General features: G+C 34.8%; 1 protein-coding gene across 1 annotated transcript in view; it reads right to left on the bottom strand.

Moving 5' to 3' along the window:
* Window positions 1–1,409: 1,409 nt before the first annotated feature.
* Window positions 1,410–23,374, bottom strand: part of XPO1 (exportin 1) — a 41,561-nt gene continuing 19,596 nt past the window's right edge. Inside the window, exons 5-25 of the mRNA XM_077766451.1 lie at window positions 16,866–16,927; window positions 16,606–16,650; window positions 15,055–15,236; window positions 13,845–13,893; window positions 13,649–13,768; window positions 12,412–12,540; window positions 11,471–11,629; window positions 9,909–10,106; window positions 9,252–9,390; window positions 8,888–9,069; window positions 8,649–8,805; window positions 8,388–8,551; window positions 7,631–7,765; window positions 7,095–7,278; window positions 6,697–6,803; window positions 6,015–6,209; window positions 5,045–5,213; window positions 4,237–4,371; window positions 3,995–4,154; window positions 3,819–3,915; window positions 1,410–2,541 (exon numbers count right to left, since the gene is read on the bottom strand). Coding sequence (XP_077622577.1) covers window positions 2,395–2,541; window positions 3,819–3,915; window positions 3,995–4,154; window positions 4,237–4,371; window positions 5,045–5,213; window positions 6,015–6,209; window positions 6,697–6,803; window positions 7,095–7,278; window positions 7,631–7,765; window positions 8,388–8,551; window positions 8,649–8,805; window positions 8,888–9,069; window positions 9,252–9,390; window positions 9,909–10,106; window positions 11,471–11,629; window positions 12,412–12,540; window positions 13,649–13,768; window positions 13,845–13,893; window positions 15,055–15,236; window positions 16,606–16,650; window positions 16,866–16,927 — 2,915 coding nt within the window. The 3' untranslated portion in view covers window positions 1,410–2,394. The remainder of the gene's footprint in view (window positions 2,542–3,818; window positions 3,916–3,994; window positions 4,155–4,236; window positions 4,372–5,044; window positions 5,214–6,014; window positions 6,210–6,696; window positions 6,804–7,094; window positions 7,279–7,630; window positions 7,766–8,387; window positions 8,552–8,648; window positions 8,806–8,887; window positions 9,070–9,251; window positions 9,391–9,908; window positions 10,107–11,470; window positions 11,630–12,411; window positions 12,541–13,648; window positions 13,769–13,844; window positions 13,894–15,054; window positions 15,237–16,605; window positions 16,651–16,865; window positions 16,928–23,374) is intronic.

The following is a 23,374-nucleotide window of genomic DNA, read 5'->3' as shown; positions in this document are numbered from 1 at the left end:
AGTACAATCAAGATGAAATTAATCAAGAATGTCCACCCTATATTTGTCATCAGTTTTCTCTAGCTTGGGTTCAACAGTTAACACAAACTTCACGCAAGGGGCTCAATTATGGGAAAGAGCATTATCTCTGATTAAGTCTTTTTTTTTTTTTTTAATATTTTTATTTTTGAGAGACAGAGCATGAGTGGGTTAAGGAGCAGAGAGACACACACAGAATCTGAAGCAGACTCTAGGCTCTGAGATGTCAGCATAGGCCAATGTGGGACTCAAATTGTGGACCACGAGATGATGGCCTGAGCTGAAGTTGGACATGTAACCAAGTGAACCACCCAGGCACCCTGTGAAAGTCTTTGTATAAAGAAAATAAGCTTGAGGTTTCTAGTTCTCATGGAGTTCAAAATAATATGCAGGGTTTATTAAAATATAAGACAGTAACAGAAGTCAGAAGGGGAAATGGGAGGTAAGTTATTCTATGTACCCCTTTCCTACTTATGATTGCACTCTCTCCTAAATAAATAAATAAATAAATAAATAAATAGAATCAAGTTGCCTGTCATGTCTAATTCAAAGCAGACTACTGCCAAGGCCTGTTTTCTTGCAATACTTAAAACACACCAAGAGAGCAGGAAATACATAGTGGATGTGCTAGAAAGTAAGAAAATTCTGTGTGATCAGTGGCACAAATGCTAACAGCTACTCAGAAACGATGGATTTTATACCATATTCAAATACAGCATGAACAATCTGAACCTAAACTCTTGGCTGATCAAAGAAAACCTCTTAAAACGTGTTTTTAGGCAAATACCAATAGTAGGAACAAAGCAAAGATTTTAACAAAGCTAAAGTCTAAAAGTTTCCAATATTCTTCTTTGCATACATTTAAACTCTTACCATTTACTGTTCTGGAAAACAGTTTTATGCAGGATTGTATTCCACTGAAATGATAGTTTTGCCAAAGCCTATAAAGTGAAGACAAGTACAGCAATTACACAAAATTGCTGACTCTGCATGAACGTGAGGCACTTCAAATGCTTTAGTTTTATAGGTTAGATCAAATCCTCTTGAAACAGGCTCGCCCAAGCCAGTTTCCTTTTTCTATTCCCCTAGTTGTACCCCCTTTCATGTTTTATAGAACATCTACACATTGTCCTCTTCCCTCCCACCTTTCTTAAAGGGATATGGCAACTTTCAAAAGCTAAGATTTTTACAAAAATATCATTAAGAATACCTGCAAGCTTCTTACACCTGGGTTCTCATTCTCTTTAATATGTTACCCCTTAACTCACGGTAACCCTAGAAATATTTGTAAACCCACAGGTGCCAAACTTTACTTAAAAGTGTTACCTAAAACACATATAAAACCACTTTCATTAATACAAGAATAATCTTGAGCCAATAAAGGAAGAGAATAAATGTAAACCAAGTTTATTTTGCTTTTTAAGTAGTGTTCTTAAAGCACTACAGCTTGGTAAACAATGTAAATTAGTATAAGTCATCTCAAAAGCCAGAGTTTTGTTTTGTTTTGTTTTTTAATGAGTTGTTAAAAAGATGCAGCCTATTCTAACAGGATAAATATTTTTAACCATTTCACTTCGAGTTAATGAAGGCTCACAAATGAGCAACACTCCTCATTGAGGAAAACAAAAAGCTGTTGTCGACAAGCGACAGCACACACACACAAAAACAAAAAGAACTGTGTAAAAATAACTAACTGTGTTCCCATATTTTTTAAGTCGCTTTACAATGGGATGATATGCACATGATCTTGCTGCAAACTTGCCATACAGACTTGTAATACATATAGTCTAGACAAACGATTCAGTCCAAGAGGTGCTAACTTCAGACAATGCAGCACTATAATCCTTTTAACAACGCAATTTGTTTTACTCATTATCTTTTCTTCTAGGCTGAAATACAGGCTAGAAAGAAAATGCTCCCTAATTAAAAATTGGTACTGTTTACAGGAAAATTGTGTAATTTTGCATTAGAATTTACAAGTTATGTTCAAATTGAAATTACCTCCTCCCCCCATCCCAGCCACAAAATGGGCATGAAGTAAAATTTTTAAAAATGCCTTAATTTTTAACTTCATGCAAACTAAATAAAGATGACCAAAACAAAAGCTTTAACAATGGAAGGATATTTCACAGAAAATTTCTTATACAAAAAACACATAAGAAAAAGGGCCACTAGGTGACATTTTAATTTACAAATTGGCATCATTTTGGTCGACAAATATCCAGATGCTGTTTTCTTCTGCTAACAAGAGTTGCAGAGGGGGAAAAACAAAAACAAAACAAAACAAAAAAACCCCAAAAAAAACAAAACAAAAAAACAACAACAACAACAACAACAAAAAAACCCAACCAAGAAAACCCAGCATGACTTCTGATTTTAATCACACATTTCTTCTGGAATTTCATGTGGATTAAGGATGCCAGGGACAGACATCTGAAGTTTATGTTTCTCTTCCTGAGCCTGTCGAAGGGCTGTTTCTCTTTCTTCCAAAAACAGATCAGATGTATCTTCACCTGCAAACTCCTGTGATAACAAGATAGTTGAGGTATCAACATAACAAAACTTCAATTTTGGAAAATGGACTGCTTTTGGGGAGGGGAGGAAGGGGCAGGAGAAAAAGTATAGACAGGTGCCTCCTTTTGCTTACACAAGAAGGCAAATTATCCTTCCGTTGGGTGGGTTTCTTTATTTTGGGGGTGGGGGGAGAGAAAGCATGCAAATGGTACACATAAGTAAGAGCAGGAGAGGGCTAGAGAGGGAAAATCCCAAGCAGGCTCTGCACTATCAACATAGAGCCTGACACAGGGCTTGATCCCACAAATCATGAGATCATGACCTGACTGAGCCACCCAGGCACCCATATTGGTTGGGTTTAAATTATAGTATATTGACAGAATTCTGTGTAGCTAAATTAAAACCAAAGGTGTTAGCTGGAGATAAAAAGTTATAAAAAGAGGAAAGTCTGATGTAATATATAAAATGATTCATAAGCAAAGATATTATTTATAAGAAATGTTTTATTTTGAGAGAGAGAGAGAGACAGCGTGAGCAGAGGAGGGTCAGAGAGAGAGGGAGTCACAGAACCCGAAGACAGGTTACAGGCTCTGAGCTAGCTGTCAGCACAGAGCCTGACGCAGGGTTCGAACCCACGAACTGTGAGATCATGACCTGAGCCAAAGTTGGACGTTTAACAGACTGAGCCCCCCAGCAAAGAGATTTAAAAAGCTGTTTTTTTGGCGCACCTGGGTGGCTCAGAGTTGGTTAAGCATCTGACTCTGGACTTTGGCTCAAGTCATGATCTCATGGTTCACGAATTTAAGTCCTGTGTCAGGTTCTGTGCTGACAGTGTAAAGCCTGCTTGGCATTCTCTCTCCCCTTCCCCTGTTCTCTCTCTCTCAAAATAAATGAGTAAATTAAAAAGAAATTGCCTAATTTGTCTTAAGTCCCTAAAACGGACGCCTATCTTTAATGGGTATAAAATCCCCAAAGGGACTGCCAATATATTTCTTTCTCCATTTCCCACAATTTAAAAATCATCTGTAGGATGTACTTGCAGTATTGCAACACACCTTTCTATCAACTAAAATGAATTATGCTAATAACACATTTCCAAAAACATTTCAAACGTATCCTCTTGTCAACTCTTTTATAGTTTCTCACTGTGGATCAGTTTCAGACTAGGTAAACCTACATATTATTCAAAAAGCCCACTCATTTCGATTCACAAAAATGGTTAATTCCACAAAGTAACAACTAATCTTAGTCTTAATACTTCTGCCAAATGCAAACAAAATACATACCTTTATTTGTACTAGGAAATCCCTAAGATGTTCCTTGAAAGCAGGAATATCCTGATTTAAGCTGAAAAGCCCTGTCACAAAGAGCTTTACTTGAGCACTGCAAATGAAAACACAATAATTAAATAATCACTATTTTTTTAAGTGAATAATATATGCATATTAAAAAGCATATTTACTCTTGTAGATGAGGGAATGCAGATTTAAGAAGATTGGCCACATATTCCTGAATGAACATTTGGTTGTTAACCGGATTTCCAGGATTTAAGGGCGTACTTATTTTTCCTTCTTCAACCAAATTAAACATATATGCAAGTATTGACGCATGCATTGTCAAACCTGTTGATAAAAAGAATATTATGAACTCCAACACGTAACAGCAATGGAAACAGTTAACATTTTCACGGCTTTACATGCTTACCAGCAGTATGTGAGGTGTCTGTCACAACAGAAAAGATATGCTGAAGAATATCACAAAAATAAGTTTGATAGAAACTCTGAGCTGCAGCTTCTTCTTGTGCAACATTTTGTAAGAGTGTAAAAAGTATCTGTAAGCCTAAAATGTATAGAACACCAAAAAAAAGTCAATTCTCTCCCTATCAACTCTAAAAAAGCATTACCAAGTACACATCTATTACAGAAACCAATGACTGTTTAAATACAAAATAGGGGCACTCAGGTGGCTTAGTCGGTTGAGCACTAGACTCTTGATTTCAATTCAAGTCATGATCCAAGGGTTGTGGGATGGAGCCCAGTGTTGGGCTCCAAAATGAGCATGGAGCCTGCTCAAGATGATACCTTTCTTTCCCTCTACCTGTCTCCACAACTTGTACCCTCTCTCTAAAATAAGAGGAATAAAACACAACATCTCTAAGAAGGAGATGCCAATTTCCTGCTAGTGATGTTGTGTTCTGCCCTTACTTTGACCCTTAGTGGCACAGAGGAAAGGCATATAGAGAAAAGGAAAAAACTGGATAAAAGATATTCATCTACTTTGAATTCTATGCTCATCACACCATAATTCAATCTTGCCTATGGACAAACTATGGTAGACAGGATTAAACTGCTTTTAGGACTTTCTTAGGCCTACATACACAACTGATACACTCAAAACAAATCCCTAATAACAAATGCTAGCTACCCAGCCACGACTACAGACCTACCTGTAAGACTCTGTACAGTTTTGTATTGGTAGGGCAAATGAATAAAAGGACATAATGTTTATTTACCTGTATCTGCAACATTCCTCATTGTATGTTTGAAAGCCCAAATAATGGAGTCCAAAACAAGTTTAAATTGTGCAGGTGGTATAGCCAGGAATGCTGGGAAACAATGAGAATTGACAGCCTGAAGTAGTAAGAAAAAGTTGGTTCTGTGTTCAGGATATTCTTCAAAGTCCTAGAAATAAATGGTGAGAACAAATAAAACTTCAATGCCTTAATTATATTAAGAGAGAAAAAGTAAACTCTAATTTATTATAAAAGTTTGGAGTTGTCAATAGGGCCCCTCGTAGGGTTGTTTAAAAGTCCAACTCCTAATTTAGGTTCAGCTTCAGATCTCGAGAGTTCCAGAGATGAAGCCTGGTGTCACCTTCCACCCTGACAGCACTGAGCTAGCTAGGGATTCTGTCTGCCCCTCCCACACTACCATGTGCATGTTCTCTCTCTCAAAATAAATGAACTTAAAACAAAATAACCCACATAAAGTACATCACATTTTCTAGTAACTCAGTTTGTTACTACCACTTTTGAGTTACTTTGAGATCGCTAATACAAACTTGAAAAATTTTTACCTGCTATGTAGATTCATACACTTACATCTACATTTTTCCGTCCTGCTAAACTTATTTTCCCATTTTTTATAGGCATATAGTACACTTTTAGAAGTGAAAATGTAGACCCTTTCATTTATTTAAACAAATTAGTACCACTAAATTCTTAATGCTTAAAACACAGCAACCTTTCACTAAATGCTAGCTGCTATTTGAATGTTACAATCTATCAAATTACCCCTACTTGGCTGTTAAGATTGAACTCTTTAATAGTGAAAATTTTTTAAAAAGTATCTTTCTCTGGTCTATAAGTTCAAATGTTTAACTCCAGATCTTAAAACTTCTGCTATTCTCATAAGTATCATTCATACTTTCAAGAGTTACATACTCCAAAATTTCTCATTATAAGTGAAATGTAAACCACATACCTTATTTATCATATTCAATGTGCATTCAAAAACAGCATCAAATATTTGAGGTATTTCAGCTGTTATATGTCCTCCTAACTTATTGACAATAATAGCCATAGTACTAAGCACTTCTGGTTCTCTAGCAGCTGGGACATTTCTCTGATAATCAATGAGAACTGCATCCAACAGAGGAGGAACAAAATTTTCGGCTACCTATTTAAAAAAAAAATTAAGTTTTATTCTATGCACACTTGCTAACTAATATAAATAGCTAGACTTTGTTATATTGTTATAGATTTTGTGTTATATTGACATTTAAGTATCTGTTTAAAAATGGAAAACTGCGTATTTTAATTTGGTTTTTGGAGATTAAAACTTTTTAGCAAAAGAATCCAAGAAATAGTAATAGGCTGGGAAGAGCCAAGGACATACTGTAGAGCACAAGTTTGTTATTTACGTAAGGCAAATGGGAAAATGACTTGAGCTACCATGTTACGTATCACCACTGTCCCCCACTAAGAGCAATTTCTTAGGAAGATGGTATATATTAACTAAAATATTTTCTTGATACTAAAAGTATTCAAGGACTCAAAAAAAATGACACTAAAATAATCCAATCAAAATTACCTTTAATCAAGCAATATGCATATATAAGAAAATACAGCATCAACTTAAACAAAAAATGTAACATTTCACTTACCATTTGTGGATCATTGGACCGGCTCACCCAACCAGATATTAACTTTAAAGTTTCCCTTTTTACTGTTCGCATACTTCTAATCAACGGCTGCTTTGTAACCATCTCACCTAAAAAATACAAGCCAGTGGAATCCAACTTGACAACTAAAATTCTATATTGGTAGTTTGCTTCGGACACCATTAGCTCCCATTTACCACACAAAAACAAGAGGCACAGAGATGAACATACCGGGAAAAAGAAAAGACTAATTTTACAAAGGAAAGGGAATGCAACTGGTTAAAAATAATTGTCTATGGTTATGTGGGACGTTGGGAGAGTTAACTTAAAATCTGTGAGAAATGAATGTTCGTAAAACTGACTTGTTATAAACCATTCCACAGAAGTTCAGAATCGCTTACCATTAGCTTGGATAGCTGCTGAAATATTTTCACTGAGGCACTTGTATACATTAAGCATATCTAAATAAATTCTCCCAAGCTGAATTACAAAGGGGTGTCCAACAGCTTTGCAGGCTCTAACATTTGTTTTCAATATGCTACCGAGCTGCTTGACTGTTTCAGGATCTTTAAGTATATCCACATTCTGTGAAGGACAAACAATAAAATTTCATATATCATATGAAATTTACCTTTTTAATTACTAAAACAAAAAACACTACACACACCTTACTCCAAAACCACCCTTACATTAATAATCAGAGAGTAAAACAAATACAGAAACCTTATTGCCTACATCTACAAGGAAGAATAGAATGAAAGCATCCTACTATCAAAACAGAGTAAAATTACAGTGTAATTTTTTCTAATGTACAAAGGCACAGAAAACCATTTATGAATAACATATGCAAATCAAAGGCACTGAATTCACTACTTCTGTAAATAGCACGGTCTTCTTGTATTCCCTTAGAACTTTGAAAAAAAGTAGTAAAACTTACTTTGGTTGCCTGCTGGATTATGCTATCCCAAACCTGATTAGGAAGCAGCATATATTTTTCTATTAAATGTTCTTGTACTGTTTGGTCTGTTTGTGCACCAATCATGTATCCCACAGCTTCATAAAATGTATGGACCTATGTAGAAAGGCAGATATTTTACTTAAAAAAAAAAAAGTGTTATTATTTTTGAGAGAAGGTGAGAGACAAAGAGAGAGATCATGCGCATGGGGAGGGGTGCAGAGAGAGGGACAAAGAAACTCTCAAGTACGCTGGAACCCATGAACCACAAAGATGATGACCTGGACAGAAATCTAGAGTTGGATGCTTAGCCAACTGAGCCACTCAGGCACCCCCAGTCATTTTACTTTTATGCATCATAAGGGAAACTACACACAAGCAATTCACATATGTACTGAAACTAAAAATTTTACGAGTGTGAGAAATAATTTACATCAGGTAGAAAAATAGCCTGACAAACTTCTGGTTAAATTTTTGTCTCATAAACATTCAACCACTCCAACCAGAGAGGTGGGTGGGTGGATTGGTGAAATAGGTGATTTCTTGAATCACTGTTTGTACACCTGAAACTACTGTTTATTAACTATATTCAAATTGAAATAAAAAAATAAAAACAAAGGTTTAATCACAGAGACATGTGAAGTGAGTCCAATGGTGGCATTCTTTCTACTCCCATTAATGCATTTTGATTAAAACAGGAGTCATTTTCTAAGAAAGATATACTCAGTGTTCTATATACCTGTTGAGGCTGAAGATCACAAATTATGGTGTTGATATTGTTCAAAATTTCATCAATAAATGGCATTACTTCTCCAACCTGAACCTGAACAAAATGCCTGCGGCATTTCTGAGCTATTTTAATGAAAGTATCACAAGCCATGTCTTGGACTCCATCATGGGTCTCTAAACAAAACAAAAACATTTATCAAAAATTTTTCAAGAAAAAAGTTTTGGTTCAATAAGCATAAAATAACCAAGTTATATATTAAAGAGGATTTACCATGCATGAATTCAAACAACTTGTTAACTACAGTCTTCAAAAATTTCCAGTGAGCTCTTAAAAATCTTGGATATTGACCTACTATGTACATGATATTTGATGCGATAATAGCTTTATTATCTTTGCCTCTTTTCTGTTCACATAATCCTAATAGATCCTGTAAATAGGAAAGAAATTTTGGTCATTTAAAAGAATAACATACAGTTACCTAAAGGATGCAGTTGCTACCACTTGCATACCTTTATAACAGTAACAAGAAATCGTTTTTCATCCTCTTCATGCATTGCTCCACTAATGGAGCCTATTGCCCAACACAATGTATTCAAATTTTTCCATGACCACTCTGTACCATTCACTTGATTGTGAAGTTTCTCAGTCATTATTCTTTCTGTATCTACATAATCCAGGTGAGTGAGATAAACTACAAAGGGAAAAGGTTCCAAAGGTCAAATGCAAAACTCTATGAATACAAATATTTACTAAGAAATAACAGCACATTAATAAAGATGAATCCTGACAAATTCAGAAAACTATACATTCCCTAGTATTTTCACCCCAAAAGAGAATTACAAAAGATTAAATCGTCAATATTTATGAACTTACCTAATGTTTCTCTCATATTCTTATACAAATTAATGGAATCTGTATCCTTCATGAATTCTCTTACAACTTCTCCCTGATCATTTTCTACAACCAATACTTCCTCTGGTTTAGCCATACGACTAACCATTAATAAACGGACCTATTCGACAATACACAAGAAAAACCTGTTGAAATCAGCCACATCAAGTGTAGGAAAAAAATTTAGATAAGCACTTTACACTTTAGACCAACATAGCCCCCAAAATTGTTCCCACAATATAAAAGAATAGAAACATTGAAAAAATAGAATTCTACAGTAATAGTTTTCTAATGTTATTTATTAAGAATAAACATTTACTGTTAAGTTCTGTGTCTCATCCAGAGACTCAGATTGGGAAGTGATCTTTTAATCTGCATTTCTAACAAATTCACTGGTGGCGCTGATAACGTTTACTTCTAAGGCTACACTATTGAAAATCATAGCTCTTAAGCCAATCTCTTTCAATGAATGGTCTAGTTTGGAATATGTATGGAGAAGTTATTGGATTCTTTCTGCAGCTCCTTTACTTGGATAAACTATAAAAGCCAAAGTAAAATAAAACCCACTATTTGCATTCAGTCTTCAAAATCACAGCAAGGAACAGAAAGAGCAAGCAATCAACCACCCGATTTAGTTACCTTGGATAACACGGGCAAGTACAGCTGTCTCCTAGGAGGAACATCAAAATGTTGGCTTCCAGATAGCAGCGGAGAAGCAGATGTAGAGAATGGGCTCTCTCTATAGAGTTCAGCTGCTAAATGATTCCAGTACTCAAGGCAAATCTTAAAGATTTCAGTTTCCTCCACTTCTGATACCAACAACATATAATGAAGAGCCTACAAATTAGACCAAAACTAGTGAAATAATCCTTAGACATTATTATCCAACCATAAATTGCCTTCCACTCGTAACATTAATTAATAGGAAATAAATTCCATACTTCATTTTACACAACTCTGATGTTTCACCATTCATCTAACATATTATAGATACTCTGTAGGAACAAATTGTGCTTTCTTCTTCCCTTTATTTAAAAGTTTATTTTTGAGAGAGAGATACAAAGAGCAAGAAGGAGGGGGCAGAGAGAGGGAGACACAAAATTCTAAGCAGACCGAGGCTTTGGGTGGTCAACAGGGGGCTTAAACGGACAAGCCAAGAGATGATGACCTCGGCTGATACTGGATGCAAAACTGACAGAGAAACACAGGCGCCCCCCACCCTTCTTCCTTTTTTGATGTTTTATTAATTTATTTTGAGAGAGAGAGAGAGAGAGAGATAAAGAAAATATGAACCCCAAGCAGGCTTTGTGCTGTTAGTGCAGAGCATGATGTGTGGCTCGAGTTCATGAACCATAATCAGGTGTTGGACGTTTAACTGACTGAGTCACTCAAAGACCCCAAATTGTGCAATCTTCTGACATGTCCTAGAACACTTTAGAAACCTTACGTATTGGCCAATACATGTTAGTTAAGTCCCCTAAAAAGGCATGGACATTTAGTACCAATAGTGAAGTGTAAACAACTCAAATTTCCTTCTGTAAACTCATGAGTGGAAATACAAAAATGACGTAATCATACAATAGACCATTATTCAACGTACAAAGAGATGAAATACTGGTATAGGCTGCAAGATGAATAAACCCTGAAAACATGCTAAGTGAAAGAAAGAGGCTGATTTACAAAAAACCAGGAGTCCATTTATATGAACAGTTCAGAATAGGTAAATCCATAGAGAGCAAATTCATGGTTGCTAAGGAGCTGGGAGGAGAGCAGAATGAGGGGTTATTTTAATGGGTACATCATCCTTTGTGGGTGATGAAAAGGTTTTACAATAGGTGACAGTTGCTAACACTGTGAATGCCACTGAACTGTATACTATAAAATACAGTTCTACATTATATGCATCACACTTCAATTTTTAAGAAACATCTTTAGGCTCTTCATCTAAGAAATGTCTGATTATCCATTAGGAATTCAATTCTGATGATCAATTAACTGATCTGGTATTATCCAAAATATAAAAACACAAATTCAGCTTATAAGTCAGAACATATATTTTTATGCATTGATGAGTAAGAGTTAAGAAGATACATCAAAGGTACAGATATTAATAAAAGGGTAGATATTTTAGAAGGCATTTTTGAAAAAACTTTCATTATTCAGGTAAGAATTTCAGAAGCCAAAGGCTCCACAAAGCCTACCTCCATAAGTGTTTCCCTGAGATTTAACCTTTTTTCTATAAGTTGACCATGTTCCTTAAGAAAGGTGCAGAGAAACAAACTCAGATTCTGAATAAAGTTCTGTTCATCATCTTTCCCATTTGAGTATGCAAGTCGAATATTGGTATTTAAAGGAAGCATCTACAAGTTAAAATATGGACCATTAGTCTCAGCCTGTACTTTAAAACCAAAAAAGACATTATTTTTTTAGCCCTAAGATTTCATCACCTTGTTACTAATATTAAACAAAGATTTAAATACATTATTCTTCACTGGAAATCTTCAGTCCCTTGTAACTGCTTTCATATTTTTGTGTTCTGATTTTTGATTTTTAAAAATGTTACAAGTAGTAAGATTTCTTTTCAATTTTTATTTNCAGTCAGCACAGAGCCCGACGCGGGGCTCGAACCCACAAACCGTGAGATCATGACCTGAGCGAAAGTCGGACGCTTAACCGACTAAGCCACTCGGGCGCCCCTCTTTTCAATTTTTAAATTATCTTTTCAAGTTTTCCCTGTGCTATTAAAAACAAAACTATTCAAGGAATTCATTCGTATTGCAAACACATTCTGTTATGTAGTATTATGCTTAACATTCTAAATAACGTCCTACATACCTAATCAAGAGTGCACTGGACCATCATCTTCAGTTTAGACATTAAGTTTTCAGAAAAAGAGCTAATACTTAAACCTTAGGTTTCCAAGTTATCTAAATTCTGTGTGAATACACTATGACACTCCCACGATCTTTATTTCAAGGAATTTTCAAAATGTTCACTAACATCTCTACCTAATCTTATTTTATGTAATAAGTACCCAATCCTATTATAGCTGATCTGTTATGATTAGTTATGACAAAACAGTTCAACCCAACTTTTTCTAAGGCACGAAAATTGTTTAGTCCATTGTTAGGCGTTGTATTACCTGTTTTAGCTGCATCATTGTCAGTGTAAATAATGTTACAAATTGTTCCTCATACTGGCTTACACTTACACCAGCAATCTCAGTGAGGCACTTCAGAGAGACATTTCGAAACATTGGAACATTCAGGAACTATTTTAATAAAAATAGGGAAGCATAAAATTAAATGGCCATTAATACTTAACAGTAAAAAAATAAAGATTTTAAAAGTTGAGAACATAAGAGGGAAAAAAAACAGGTAAATGTATGAATACATTTTGTTTGCACATGTATTTTGAGGAAACTTCATTATACACCCAAAATACAGTAACCGCTTCAGGAGCAAACTGTGCTTTATTTTGATAGGTCTTCAGACATCTAAAATACAAAGTTCCTTACAGACACCCCCCAGGATCTATTATATGACTTTTAAGGACATAATGTTTTTATCTGTAGTCTAAGAAAGACCCAAGATATACTTAGGATTTTAAGAGATGGGCAATACACTTAGGATTAACATACATGTGATAAAACTGGCATACCATTTGTGGATGGCAATTTAGCATCAAAAACCTTAAAAAAAAATGGACTACCTATTGGCCTGATACATGTATAAAGTTTATGCAAATTAAATACTTAGAAAGTACACAAGTGTCATTATTTAACAGTGCTTCATCTGCAGTACTACTGACACTAAGTTTTATATATATTTACCAATAAAATAATATCTCAAATATTGTAAATCATGTATTACTTCAACAAACAGAACTATATAAAGCCTCAAACGTTAAGTTATACGGTCTTAATTAGGCATATAAAATTTATTCATCCTATGTGCCAAGAAAACATCCGGAAAACTAATACAACTTATTTGTACCCAGTCATCTCTGGACGAACAATTATAAAGACCTCATATAGGCATTACAAGCTACTGCTTTTATACAAAGAGGGGAAAAAAACCCAGATGTTCTGTTTTATAGAAAATATCCCTTAATTGACCTTACAGTGAACAATATACAATCACCTAAAATAAAATCAGATCTGTTCACATGGAGGTTCACATACAATTTCTAAGATTTCTAACACCATTTCAAAGAATTACTAGCTGCAACTAACGAAAGTTCCTCTGAGCAGTTTTCTCATCTTAAAAACACTGGTCATACCTACAAATGCATAACGGTTTTTCGATAGCACAGAGCATTACAAACTAAGAATATATGAAACTAGACAGTGATAAAGAACTGAAATGTATTCACTATACCTTATAAATTAATGTGCTGATTAACTTGGTCTCAAAAATATATCCCAGTGGAATCCAATTAAGAAATCTGAGCAATGTTTCCAAAGTTGCATGTACAAGTGGAGCATTTTGGGAATTTTCCTATAAATGAAAACATACCTGTAAGTAATGTTCTTCTTTCATTTTTACTTAAAAAAATGAAATCAACAGCACTTACCATCACAAACTGACACAGCTGGAAAATTTGCGAGAATTCATTGCACATGCTAAAAAAAAAAAGTGAACACTTTAGCAGACACACAGAAATACTGCAATTATTTACATACTAAGAAAATTACCAAAAATCTTACCACTTGGGTCACTAAAAACACAAGTCACTTCTATGTAAACACAAATATCAGTAACTTCATCAAAATCTACAAATGTTACTAAAACTACATGTAGTATCACTTTTTCAAAGCTTACCCATAAAGAATGCTATGAAAGCACATAATTTCATTTTGTGGAGGTTTTTGTCTTCCTTACTATAATGTGAGTAATTTCATCAATCTGGTCTTTTTAAAGATTTTATTATCATTTTTAAAAAATTATTTTGAGGGGGAAGTAGGTGTGGGAGAGGAACAAAAGAGTCCCAAACAGGCTCGGTACCGTCAGGTGAAACGAACCATGATCTGACTTGTAATGAAGAACGGGATGCTTAAATGACTGAGCCACCCAGACGGCCCTATGATTTTATTTATGCAATCTCTATAACCAACATGAGGTATGAACTTACAACTCTGAGATCAAAAGTCACATGCTCTACTGACTAAACCAGCCAAGCACCCCAAATTAATCTTTTAAATCTAGATAGTTGAAACAAAACTCTGCAAAATAAGAGGGGTGGCATTATATGTATCCCAAATCCTAAAATATGCGTATATACCAAAACAGAGGCAAAATTGTAAATTCTGAAGCTAGTTTGAATATATAAAGATGAAATACTGCTATGCCCTAATGACTAGAACAAACTTCTATTACTAAATGAAAGAAAATAAAGTAGCCTGCTTCCAAGGATGCAGGACTGGTAACATTTGGATCCAAGTAATTTCCTTAAATTATATTTAATCACCCTATAAAAAAAGATCACAAAATATTTTGGGAAGTCCAGACCTATATTCCTTTTGCATGCGATGTATTATTTTGCTGTGACAAAGGAAGTATGACATCCTATCTTTATCATTACACATAATTTTTCAAGGCTCAAGATTTAGAATATTAGGTCCACTCTAGGACTATTTAAATTTGTACACAAAAACAATTAAAAACAATTAAAAGTAATGTAACATATTTATGATCACAGGTTCTCAAAAATTTATAATCTACTTCCAAATTCCTTGACATCTTTTCAGAAATCACTTAAATTCTAAAGTGAAATAATTACTTGCCTGTCTTTTAAATGTTTAGCTTTCACTTGAGTTATTTGTCCACTAGAGAAATCAAATACTTCTTCACTCAAGAGTTTAAGAATCACCATATTATTCTGACAGAGACTTTCACTGGTCCTACTTGCTCCAACAATGTCACTGATAAAAGTTGGCCAGTGTTTTGGCCATTCTTGTTTCAGTATCTAAAATAAGATAGGAAATGTCAATTTCATTTTACATCTCAATGGCAAATAAGGCAAAAGTAAAAACAAGCACTTTTCATTTTTTTCCCCTTTGAAATGTGCCACGATCTATAGAATCAACTAGATTAAAGTATAACACAGATAAAGTTTTCGGCTTCAAATGTCCAGGACTCCCCTCAGTTATCGCAGTTGGTCTAGTCTGGTTCCTTTTTCATTTTTTTAAATTTTTTTAAAAATGTTTTATTTACTTCTAAGATAGAGACAGCGTGAGCAGGGAAGGGTCAGAGAGAGAGGGAGACACAGAATCCAAAGCAGTCTCCAGGCTCTGAGCTGTGAGCACAGAGCCTGATGTGGGGCTCGAACCCACGAACCGTGGGATCATGACCTGAGCTGAAGTCGGACGCTTAACCGACTGAGCCACCCAGGCGCCCCTCCTTTTTCATTTTTAATCAACGATTTCAAGTAATCTGTACACCTAACACGGGGCTTGGACTCAACCCCAAGATCAAGAGTCACATGCTTGCATGTTCCACAACCTGAGCCAGCCAGTTACCCTGGTCTAATCTGTTCTAATATGCATGCATATCAATACAAGCTGGACACACATGTACAAACTATTCTAGTAGATTTAAAGATCAAACTCTAAGCAGTAAAACGTGATGGGCAGAGAGGGACATTTTCTCATATTAATTTGGAAGACAGCATTACAATTGGGGATGGAGTCATCTTTGACCAAACTCTAACAGACTATATTAGATTTTTTAAGTCTATACTATGTATTATGTATGCTAGGATTTTCCCAACCAGATAATTCCCTAATAGTACCTGTTACTATAAGAGATAGATAGGCTGACAACAAAAAGTCCCCCGATAAAAATGTAACTTAACAAAAACCCAAACTTTTTATAACTTACTAAATAAAGATCTTTTTCCTCACGCAAATTAATGTTCTCAGGCAAGTTTTTTGCCATATTATAAAAAATATGTAAATATAAAACTTCAAAAGTGAAATTATTAGGAAAGTATGAAAACTGAACTAGGTATAGAGATTGGTTTAAGGAATACTGAATTCAAAAGCAATGATTTATGAATTAAAATGGAGATAAATGACATGGAAAATATGCAGTAAGAGGCAACTGAGAAAACTGTAATAGTGTGATGAGTTTACAGTATTTGAGGTTTTTAACCACAGCATATTTACAATTTCAAAAGTAGATTAACTGTTAGTTATTGTAAAAAACTATTATTACAGTAAGCTGTTACTCTATAGTTATTTGATAAAGTAGGTTTGACTATTTTGTTCCACTATGTAGCTTAACTGAAGCATTTAATTATTCTATGGAAAACAGTTAATCAAATAAAAACTTACCTGAACAAGAATCATATTTAATTTTCCAATATACACCTTTTCCTTCTAAGAAAAGAAAAAAGTTTAGATTAAATGAAGGTCTAAAATAGGAATAATAAGAACATAAGGAAAGGAATTCCTCTGAGAAAAATGAATGCAGATCTACTGTAAATGATTATGCACATATATATTTGTAAGTCTGTGACTGAGTAGATTTAAGCTGAAGAATCAATATTTAATTAATTTTAAGTTTTCACACTAATTTCCAAAAATGGTCTTACCTCTACACAAGTTGGGTCAGATGACGTCTTGATAATGAGGCCAACAACGTATTTTTTAATTCCTATTAAAAAAAATTATTCAACGCTTTTATAGCATGCCAAGAAATCATCAGTAACAAAAAAACTGGAGAAGGGGAAGGTAAAAGGTCAGGTAATAAACACCAATCCTATCAACAATATTCGCATTTTTGAATGATGGCCGTCATTTTTGTGTCCTACTCCTTTAAATTTTAACTTTTGTTAACTTTACAATATATAGGTTTAACAATAACAAAATTATATTCTAAGATATTCTTTTATGCTGTACCAGTCAAGTACACCAACATGTTAAAAAAAACAAACCACCAGGGACTGATATGTTGTTCATTTAAATAAACATAAAATAAACTTATATTTTTATAAGTTAAAACCACAAACCCCCTTGAAATATTCTAGGTTAAGTTTATTGAAAATATTTCTAAATCATGATCAGATGTTGTTTCCCTCTTCAAATTTAATTGTAACATTAAGGTAATCCTAGAAATATTTTTTTTTTTTTTAAGTTTATTTATTTTGAGAGAGAGTGCACCAGAGCACACTGAGCGCAGGGGAGGGAGAATCCCAAGCAGGCTTCATACTGTCATCGCAGAGTCTGACAAAGGGCTTTATTTCACCAACTGCGAGATGGTGACCTGAGCTGAAATCCAAAGTTGGATACTTAACTGACTGAACAACCAAACACCCCAGCTGGAAACGGCTTTAATTTGTCCGCTCCACTACAATACACAGGAGTTAAAGGATAAAGCTTTGTTTGTAATGTTATTTACTTAAGAGTAACTTAATACTACTATTCTTTAAACAATGAAGTCTTCCTTTTGATTTTAATATCATTCAAAACTTACAGAACATCTATTATTAAGTTCCTTTAAGTTTTAAAATTGCACGGTGCTCCTATGTTAATACACCCAATGGGTTTCAGAGGTAGGATCCTTAAATGAACAAATTATTATTTCCTGCTATATAAAAAACTATTCTCACATGTTTAATTTAGGCTTTGCTACCAAATGATCTTTGAGAGCTATCTGACCTTTCAAACCATAGTTAAGAGTTTCTGAAACTATGCCCCCCAAGCTTTATCTAATAAATTTGGAACTGTGGACTCAAACTTTCATGGAGAGGGGATTTGCTAAGAAATTTACCCTTATTAATAAGCAAGAAATACAGCCAACGGGAAGACAGTGAAATGCTGATTTGACTGTAAAATCATCTCAATACTTAATGTGCTAAAGTATTAAATTTATTTCCATTCACTTGTATTTCCATTTTCCTTCCTATTCCAAACATTAACACCATGAAAATAATTTCCTTACTGAAAAAAAAAAAAAGTATACTAATATAATAAAGTCACATGAGGGCTATTTATCAACTGAAAAGTTAACATTAAATTGTATCAATATTCACAGCTTAAGAGAGATTTTTTAAAAAGTTAAAAAAAACACATTTAAAAACCTGTTTGCTAAGTGCCAAACATTTGATTGTTACATACAATCTAACAAACTATCATCTACATTTTTTTAGTAATTAAAAAATGTTTTAAATGTTTGCTTATTTTTGAGAGCAAGACAGAGCACAAGTGGGGAAGGGAAGAGGAGAGAGGGGGGAGAAGGTGATGGAGGGAGGGAGGGAGGGAGAGAAGGAGGGAGGGAGGGAGAGAAAGAGAAAGGGGGGTGGGGCACAGAATCTGAAGCAGGCTCCAGGCTCGGAGCTATAAGCATAGAGCCCAGTATGGGGCTTGAACCCACAAACCTTGAAATCATGACATGAGCTGAAGTTGGATGCTCAACCAAGCCACGCAGGCACCCCTCATTTACATTTTTAAAAGTTAGTTCTACCCTAGGCAAAGACCACAATACTAAATGTTGCAGACAAGATCTATCAATGAATGCTAAAAAGAATGGGAAAACTTTTCAGAAAAAATAAGATACCAGTGTTAGCGCAAATTATCTCCCAAGATCCTCTTCAAGGTAAAAAAAGCAGTAATTTTATAAAAAGAAAAGCAGCAGGAACCACCATAACCAGCTAATAAATGATGATAATTAAGTCATGTACCCTGTCTTGATGGACTGAGGACACACCATTATTGATATTCTTGCCAAAACACATGGAATCTCCATTTAATTCTGAGGAATTAGACAAACCTAAATTGAAATACACTCTATAAAATAAATGACTGATCAAAACTCATCAAAAGCATCAAAGATGTATCAAGCAGGGATTAAGAACCATCACAGATTAGAAGACTAAAAAAAGACACTAACTGTAGAACAGAAAAAGGATATTAGAAACACGTATGAAATTTAAATTAGTGGCCATAATTCAGTTACTAGTACTGAACCAATGTTCTTTTTATGACTTTGCTAAAAATTTTAAGTTTATTTTTGAGATAGAGACAGTGTGAGTAGTAGGTAAGGAGTAGAGAGGGGAGACACAGAATCTGAAGCAGGCTCCAGGCTCTGAGCTGTCAGCACAGAGCCCAATGCCGGGCTTGAACTCATGAACTGTGATATCATGACCTGAACTAAAGTAGGATGCTTAAAGCACTGAACCACACAGGCACCCCCTATGATTCTGATAATTTTATTATGGTTGTAGAAGCTGTTAGTATTAGAATAAACCAAATGGTATGTAGTGCTTTCTATATTTTTTGGACATTTCTATAGTCTAAAATTATTTTAAAATAAGAGGATTTAAAGACACAAAATCAGGTCTAGTTTTTTAAACAAATTTTTTTAAAGTTTATTCATTTTTTGAGAGAGGCAGAGAGACAGAGTGTGAACGGGAGAGGGGCAGAGAGAGAGAGGGAAACACAGAATCTGAAGCAGGATCCAGGCTCTGGGCTGTCAGCACAGAGCCCCAATGTGGGGCTTGAACTCCTGAACCATGAGATCATGACCTGAGCTGAAGTTGGGCACTTAACCGACTGAACCACTCAGGCGCCCCAGGTCTAGTTTTAATAAGGCAACAAAAGGAAGGAAATAATTAGGAATATCAATTTTATTAATTCATTTTGAGAGACTACAACAGCACACATGAGCAGAGGAGGGGCAGAAAGAGGGGGAGAATCCCAAGGAGGCTCTGCACTGTCACCGACCAAACTACCCATGCGCCCTGAAAATCAATTTTTTTTTAAATTGAGGGCTTCTGTACGTGAATAATATAACAACCATACATCAGTTCTAAAAAACAAGCTAGGTGTGCACCTGTGTGCCTCAGTTGATGAAATACTCAACTTGATTTTGGCTCAGGTTATGATTTCAATTTGTAAGTTCAAGCCCTGTGTAGAGCTCTGCACTGACAGCATGGAGCCTGCTTGAAATTCTCTCTCTGTCCCTCCCCAATATTCTCTCTCAAAATAAACTTTAAAAAAAAGAAAGAAAGAAAGCTAAATTATACCAATTACTTAGGCTAACCCACAAAACAATCCCATATGTACTTAGTGTCCAGAAGATTTAATCAAAACATTATGGTATTGTTGGTCCTTCTGGTCTTTACATAAATTATTATTACTAAGGCCTCTTAAAAAATTAAATGACAATTCTGAAAAATATGAAGAATAAGCATCCCTCTGAAACCTCTTAACACAGGAAACACATACCCAAAACACAAACAAAAATATTGCCTTCTCTCTGTTAAAGGAGTGACAATACGATATAATGAGAGACTCAGTAGTCTTCTTAATCTGTCATAAGAAATGAAACAATGTCTAAGACTACTATTGCTGTCTCTATTCGGAAAACATATATAACTATCGGGAGGCTTTCTCAGCCTCAGGGAATAGGAAAATAGGATCAAATAGATCCTTCAACTCTTCTGTTACCAATTAAATCAATTAAATATCTTCTCCCTCTTTTCAGAGGTCTGAGGTTCACCTGTAGATGAAGCAAAGCATAAAGATGAAAATAGGAAAAAAGTGGGAAAAAAAAACCCCACGGAAATTTCTCACAGACAATACAATCTTAATTTAATTTAATGTCACTCTACAATGAGCATACTTCAATCCCCTCAGAACATGGAAACACCACCTCTTCTGATCAAGTATTGATGCACATAGTGTCTGGAATCTCCTACTGCTAGGTACAAGGCTAATTTCATTAAGTACTGTAACTTCTTCCCCAAGTACATTCCATGGCTTACCCAAAATTTAAAAATTAAAGCAGCTCAATGAAAAAGAAAAAGAGTTCTACAACTGTAAAGAAACAGCACAATAGAGCGCCAGGGTGGCTCAGTTAAGTGTCTGACTCTTAGTTCTGACTGAGGTTATGATCTCCCGACTTTATAAGTTACAGCCCTGTATCAGGATCTGCGCTGGCTTTGTGGAACTTGCTTGAGATTCTCTCTCTCTCTCTGGCCATCCACCACTTGCACAGTCTGTCTCTCTCAAGTAAATAAGCTTAAAAAAAAATCTTTAAATAAATAAAAGAAGAAACAGCGCAATGGCATCATTCTTATCAAGGTAGAAAAGTCAAATGTTGACAAATAGCAGAAACAGTTTAGCTTCTAAAACTTAACAGAAAATTATCCGAGAATTGACAGAAAATGGTATATTCTCAGTCTTATTCTTTGTACCAAATCATTGTGTCTGTGAGGTGTGAAAGAGACAGTCACATAAAATAAATGTTTTAGAATAAGGCACTCCCTACACATATGTATATTATCAGTAAAAATCTAATATGAATTTATCTGTTTCCTATTATTCACAAAGTGTAGGTGAAGGACCTGAGATATTTCTTCCAGCAGCTTTGTAAGCATCTCCTTGGGAATCAAGAAAATTTGATAGATACACAAATACAGATAAATTTTTTTTTTGAAAAATCAGAACATCTCAGTGCAACTATGCTCTTCTTAGTATGTTATCAAGCTTTTCAAATCACTTAAATTTTTATCTATAGCCTCTCCTTCTATTCTTCTGAATTTGAAAATTCACCTCCAAAGTTTAAATTAACATACAAAATACTCAAGAGTGCTATTTTATTAAAAAGAATGGTTATGTAAAATTTCTTTAAAACAAGATACACTAGCATGACAATCCCAATTTAGTCATGGCAAAGCAGATTATGACATAAAATTTTCAAATTCAAGCTTATACATTAATCTTTTATAATATATTTTCTGCAGGTCAAGAAAAATGTCTTTTGACATTTAAAATAAAAAACAAGCAATGCTAAATAGTCAACATAATCTTATTAAGTAGAGAGTATATCAACGTTATCAAGTGAAAAGGTGAGATTAAAATAAACCCCATCCTGCCTTAGAAGTTACACATCATTTTGCAAGTTTTTTACATCTAAGAACATCTTCCAAAGAGTGGATAATGACAGGGTAAAAGAAATCCATTACCAAACCTGATTTTCATAAAGAGGATTCACTAAAACCCTTTAAAGTAAGAGAACTTATTACTAATACTGACTACCACACTTCCTGATCGTGCCATATTCCCATGGGAACAAAAGCAAAAGCCCTACTTTTCAAAATTTACCTAAGGTTCTACCTTAGCATATTATCTGGTCAGTGATAGATCGCCAGACAGCAACTTTTCCACCAAATACACGATTCCACCTACTAAAAAAATTACATTCCTAGACAAACTATAAAATGTTGAATAAAAAAGCTGCACATTCTGGGGGCACTTGAGTGGCTCAGTTGGTTAAGCGTCCCAACTTTGGCTTAGGTCATGATCTTGGGGTGGGTTCAAGCGCCACAACGGGCTCTCTGTTGTCTGCGTGGATTCTACTTCAGACCCTGTCTCCCTCTTTCTCTGCACCTCCCTTGCTTGTTCTATCTCAAAAATAAGTATTTCCAAAAAAAAAAAAAAAAAGTCGCACATTCTGATTACTCTTTCACAACGGCTAATTTTTACATATTACAGAAAATGAGGTCTTAACATATGAGTATTATGAAAGTAAAACTACAGACAAAACTCATATTCACCCCAGCACCGACCACTGTGCAATACTTAAAAGTATCCAATTCCACTTCTTAAATTTATTTATGCATTATTTTAAGTAAATTCTACCCCAATGTGGGCCTCAAATGCGCAAACCTCAGATCAAGAGTCATTTGCTCTACTGACTGAGCCAGCCAAGCACCCCTCCAATTCCACTTTAAATGTTTCTTTACACTCAGCTCTAACAATTCAAGCCTGGTACATTCTCCATCAAAACAATTTTAATTCAAAGGTTCTTTCCCTGTGCCAGACGTTTATCACAAATATCAACACTAAAATACAGCTATCTGTCCTTCTTACACTTTCTTGTACACATGAATCCAGAGTATGGTTCCTACTCTTCACTCAATTCAACACTTGAGGTAACAAACAGCAAAATGAGAGACAAAATAGCTAAATCAATTCAAAAGTGGGAATTAAAAAAAATTTTTTTAATGTTTATTTTTGAGAGAGAGTGAGAGCGCGCGTCAAGTGCGAGTGGGGAAAGGACAAAGAGAGAAGACACAGAATCTGAAGCAGGCTCCAG

The sequence above is a fragment of the Crocuta crocuta genome, unplaced genomic scaffold, assembly GCF_008692635.1.
Source record: "Crocuta crocuta isolate KB4526 unplaced genomic scaffold, BGI_CrCroc_1.0 scaffold113, whole genome shotgun sequence".
NCBI classification, from domain to species: Eukaryota; Metazoa; Chordata; class Mammalia; order Carnivora; family Hyaenidae; genus Crocuta; species Crocuta crocuta.
The sequence above is the reverse complement of the archived record's forward strand: the minus strand, read 5'-3'. Positions and strand labels throughout refer to the sequence as shown.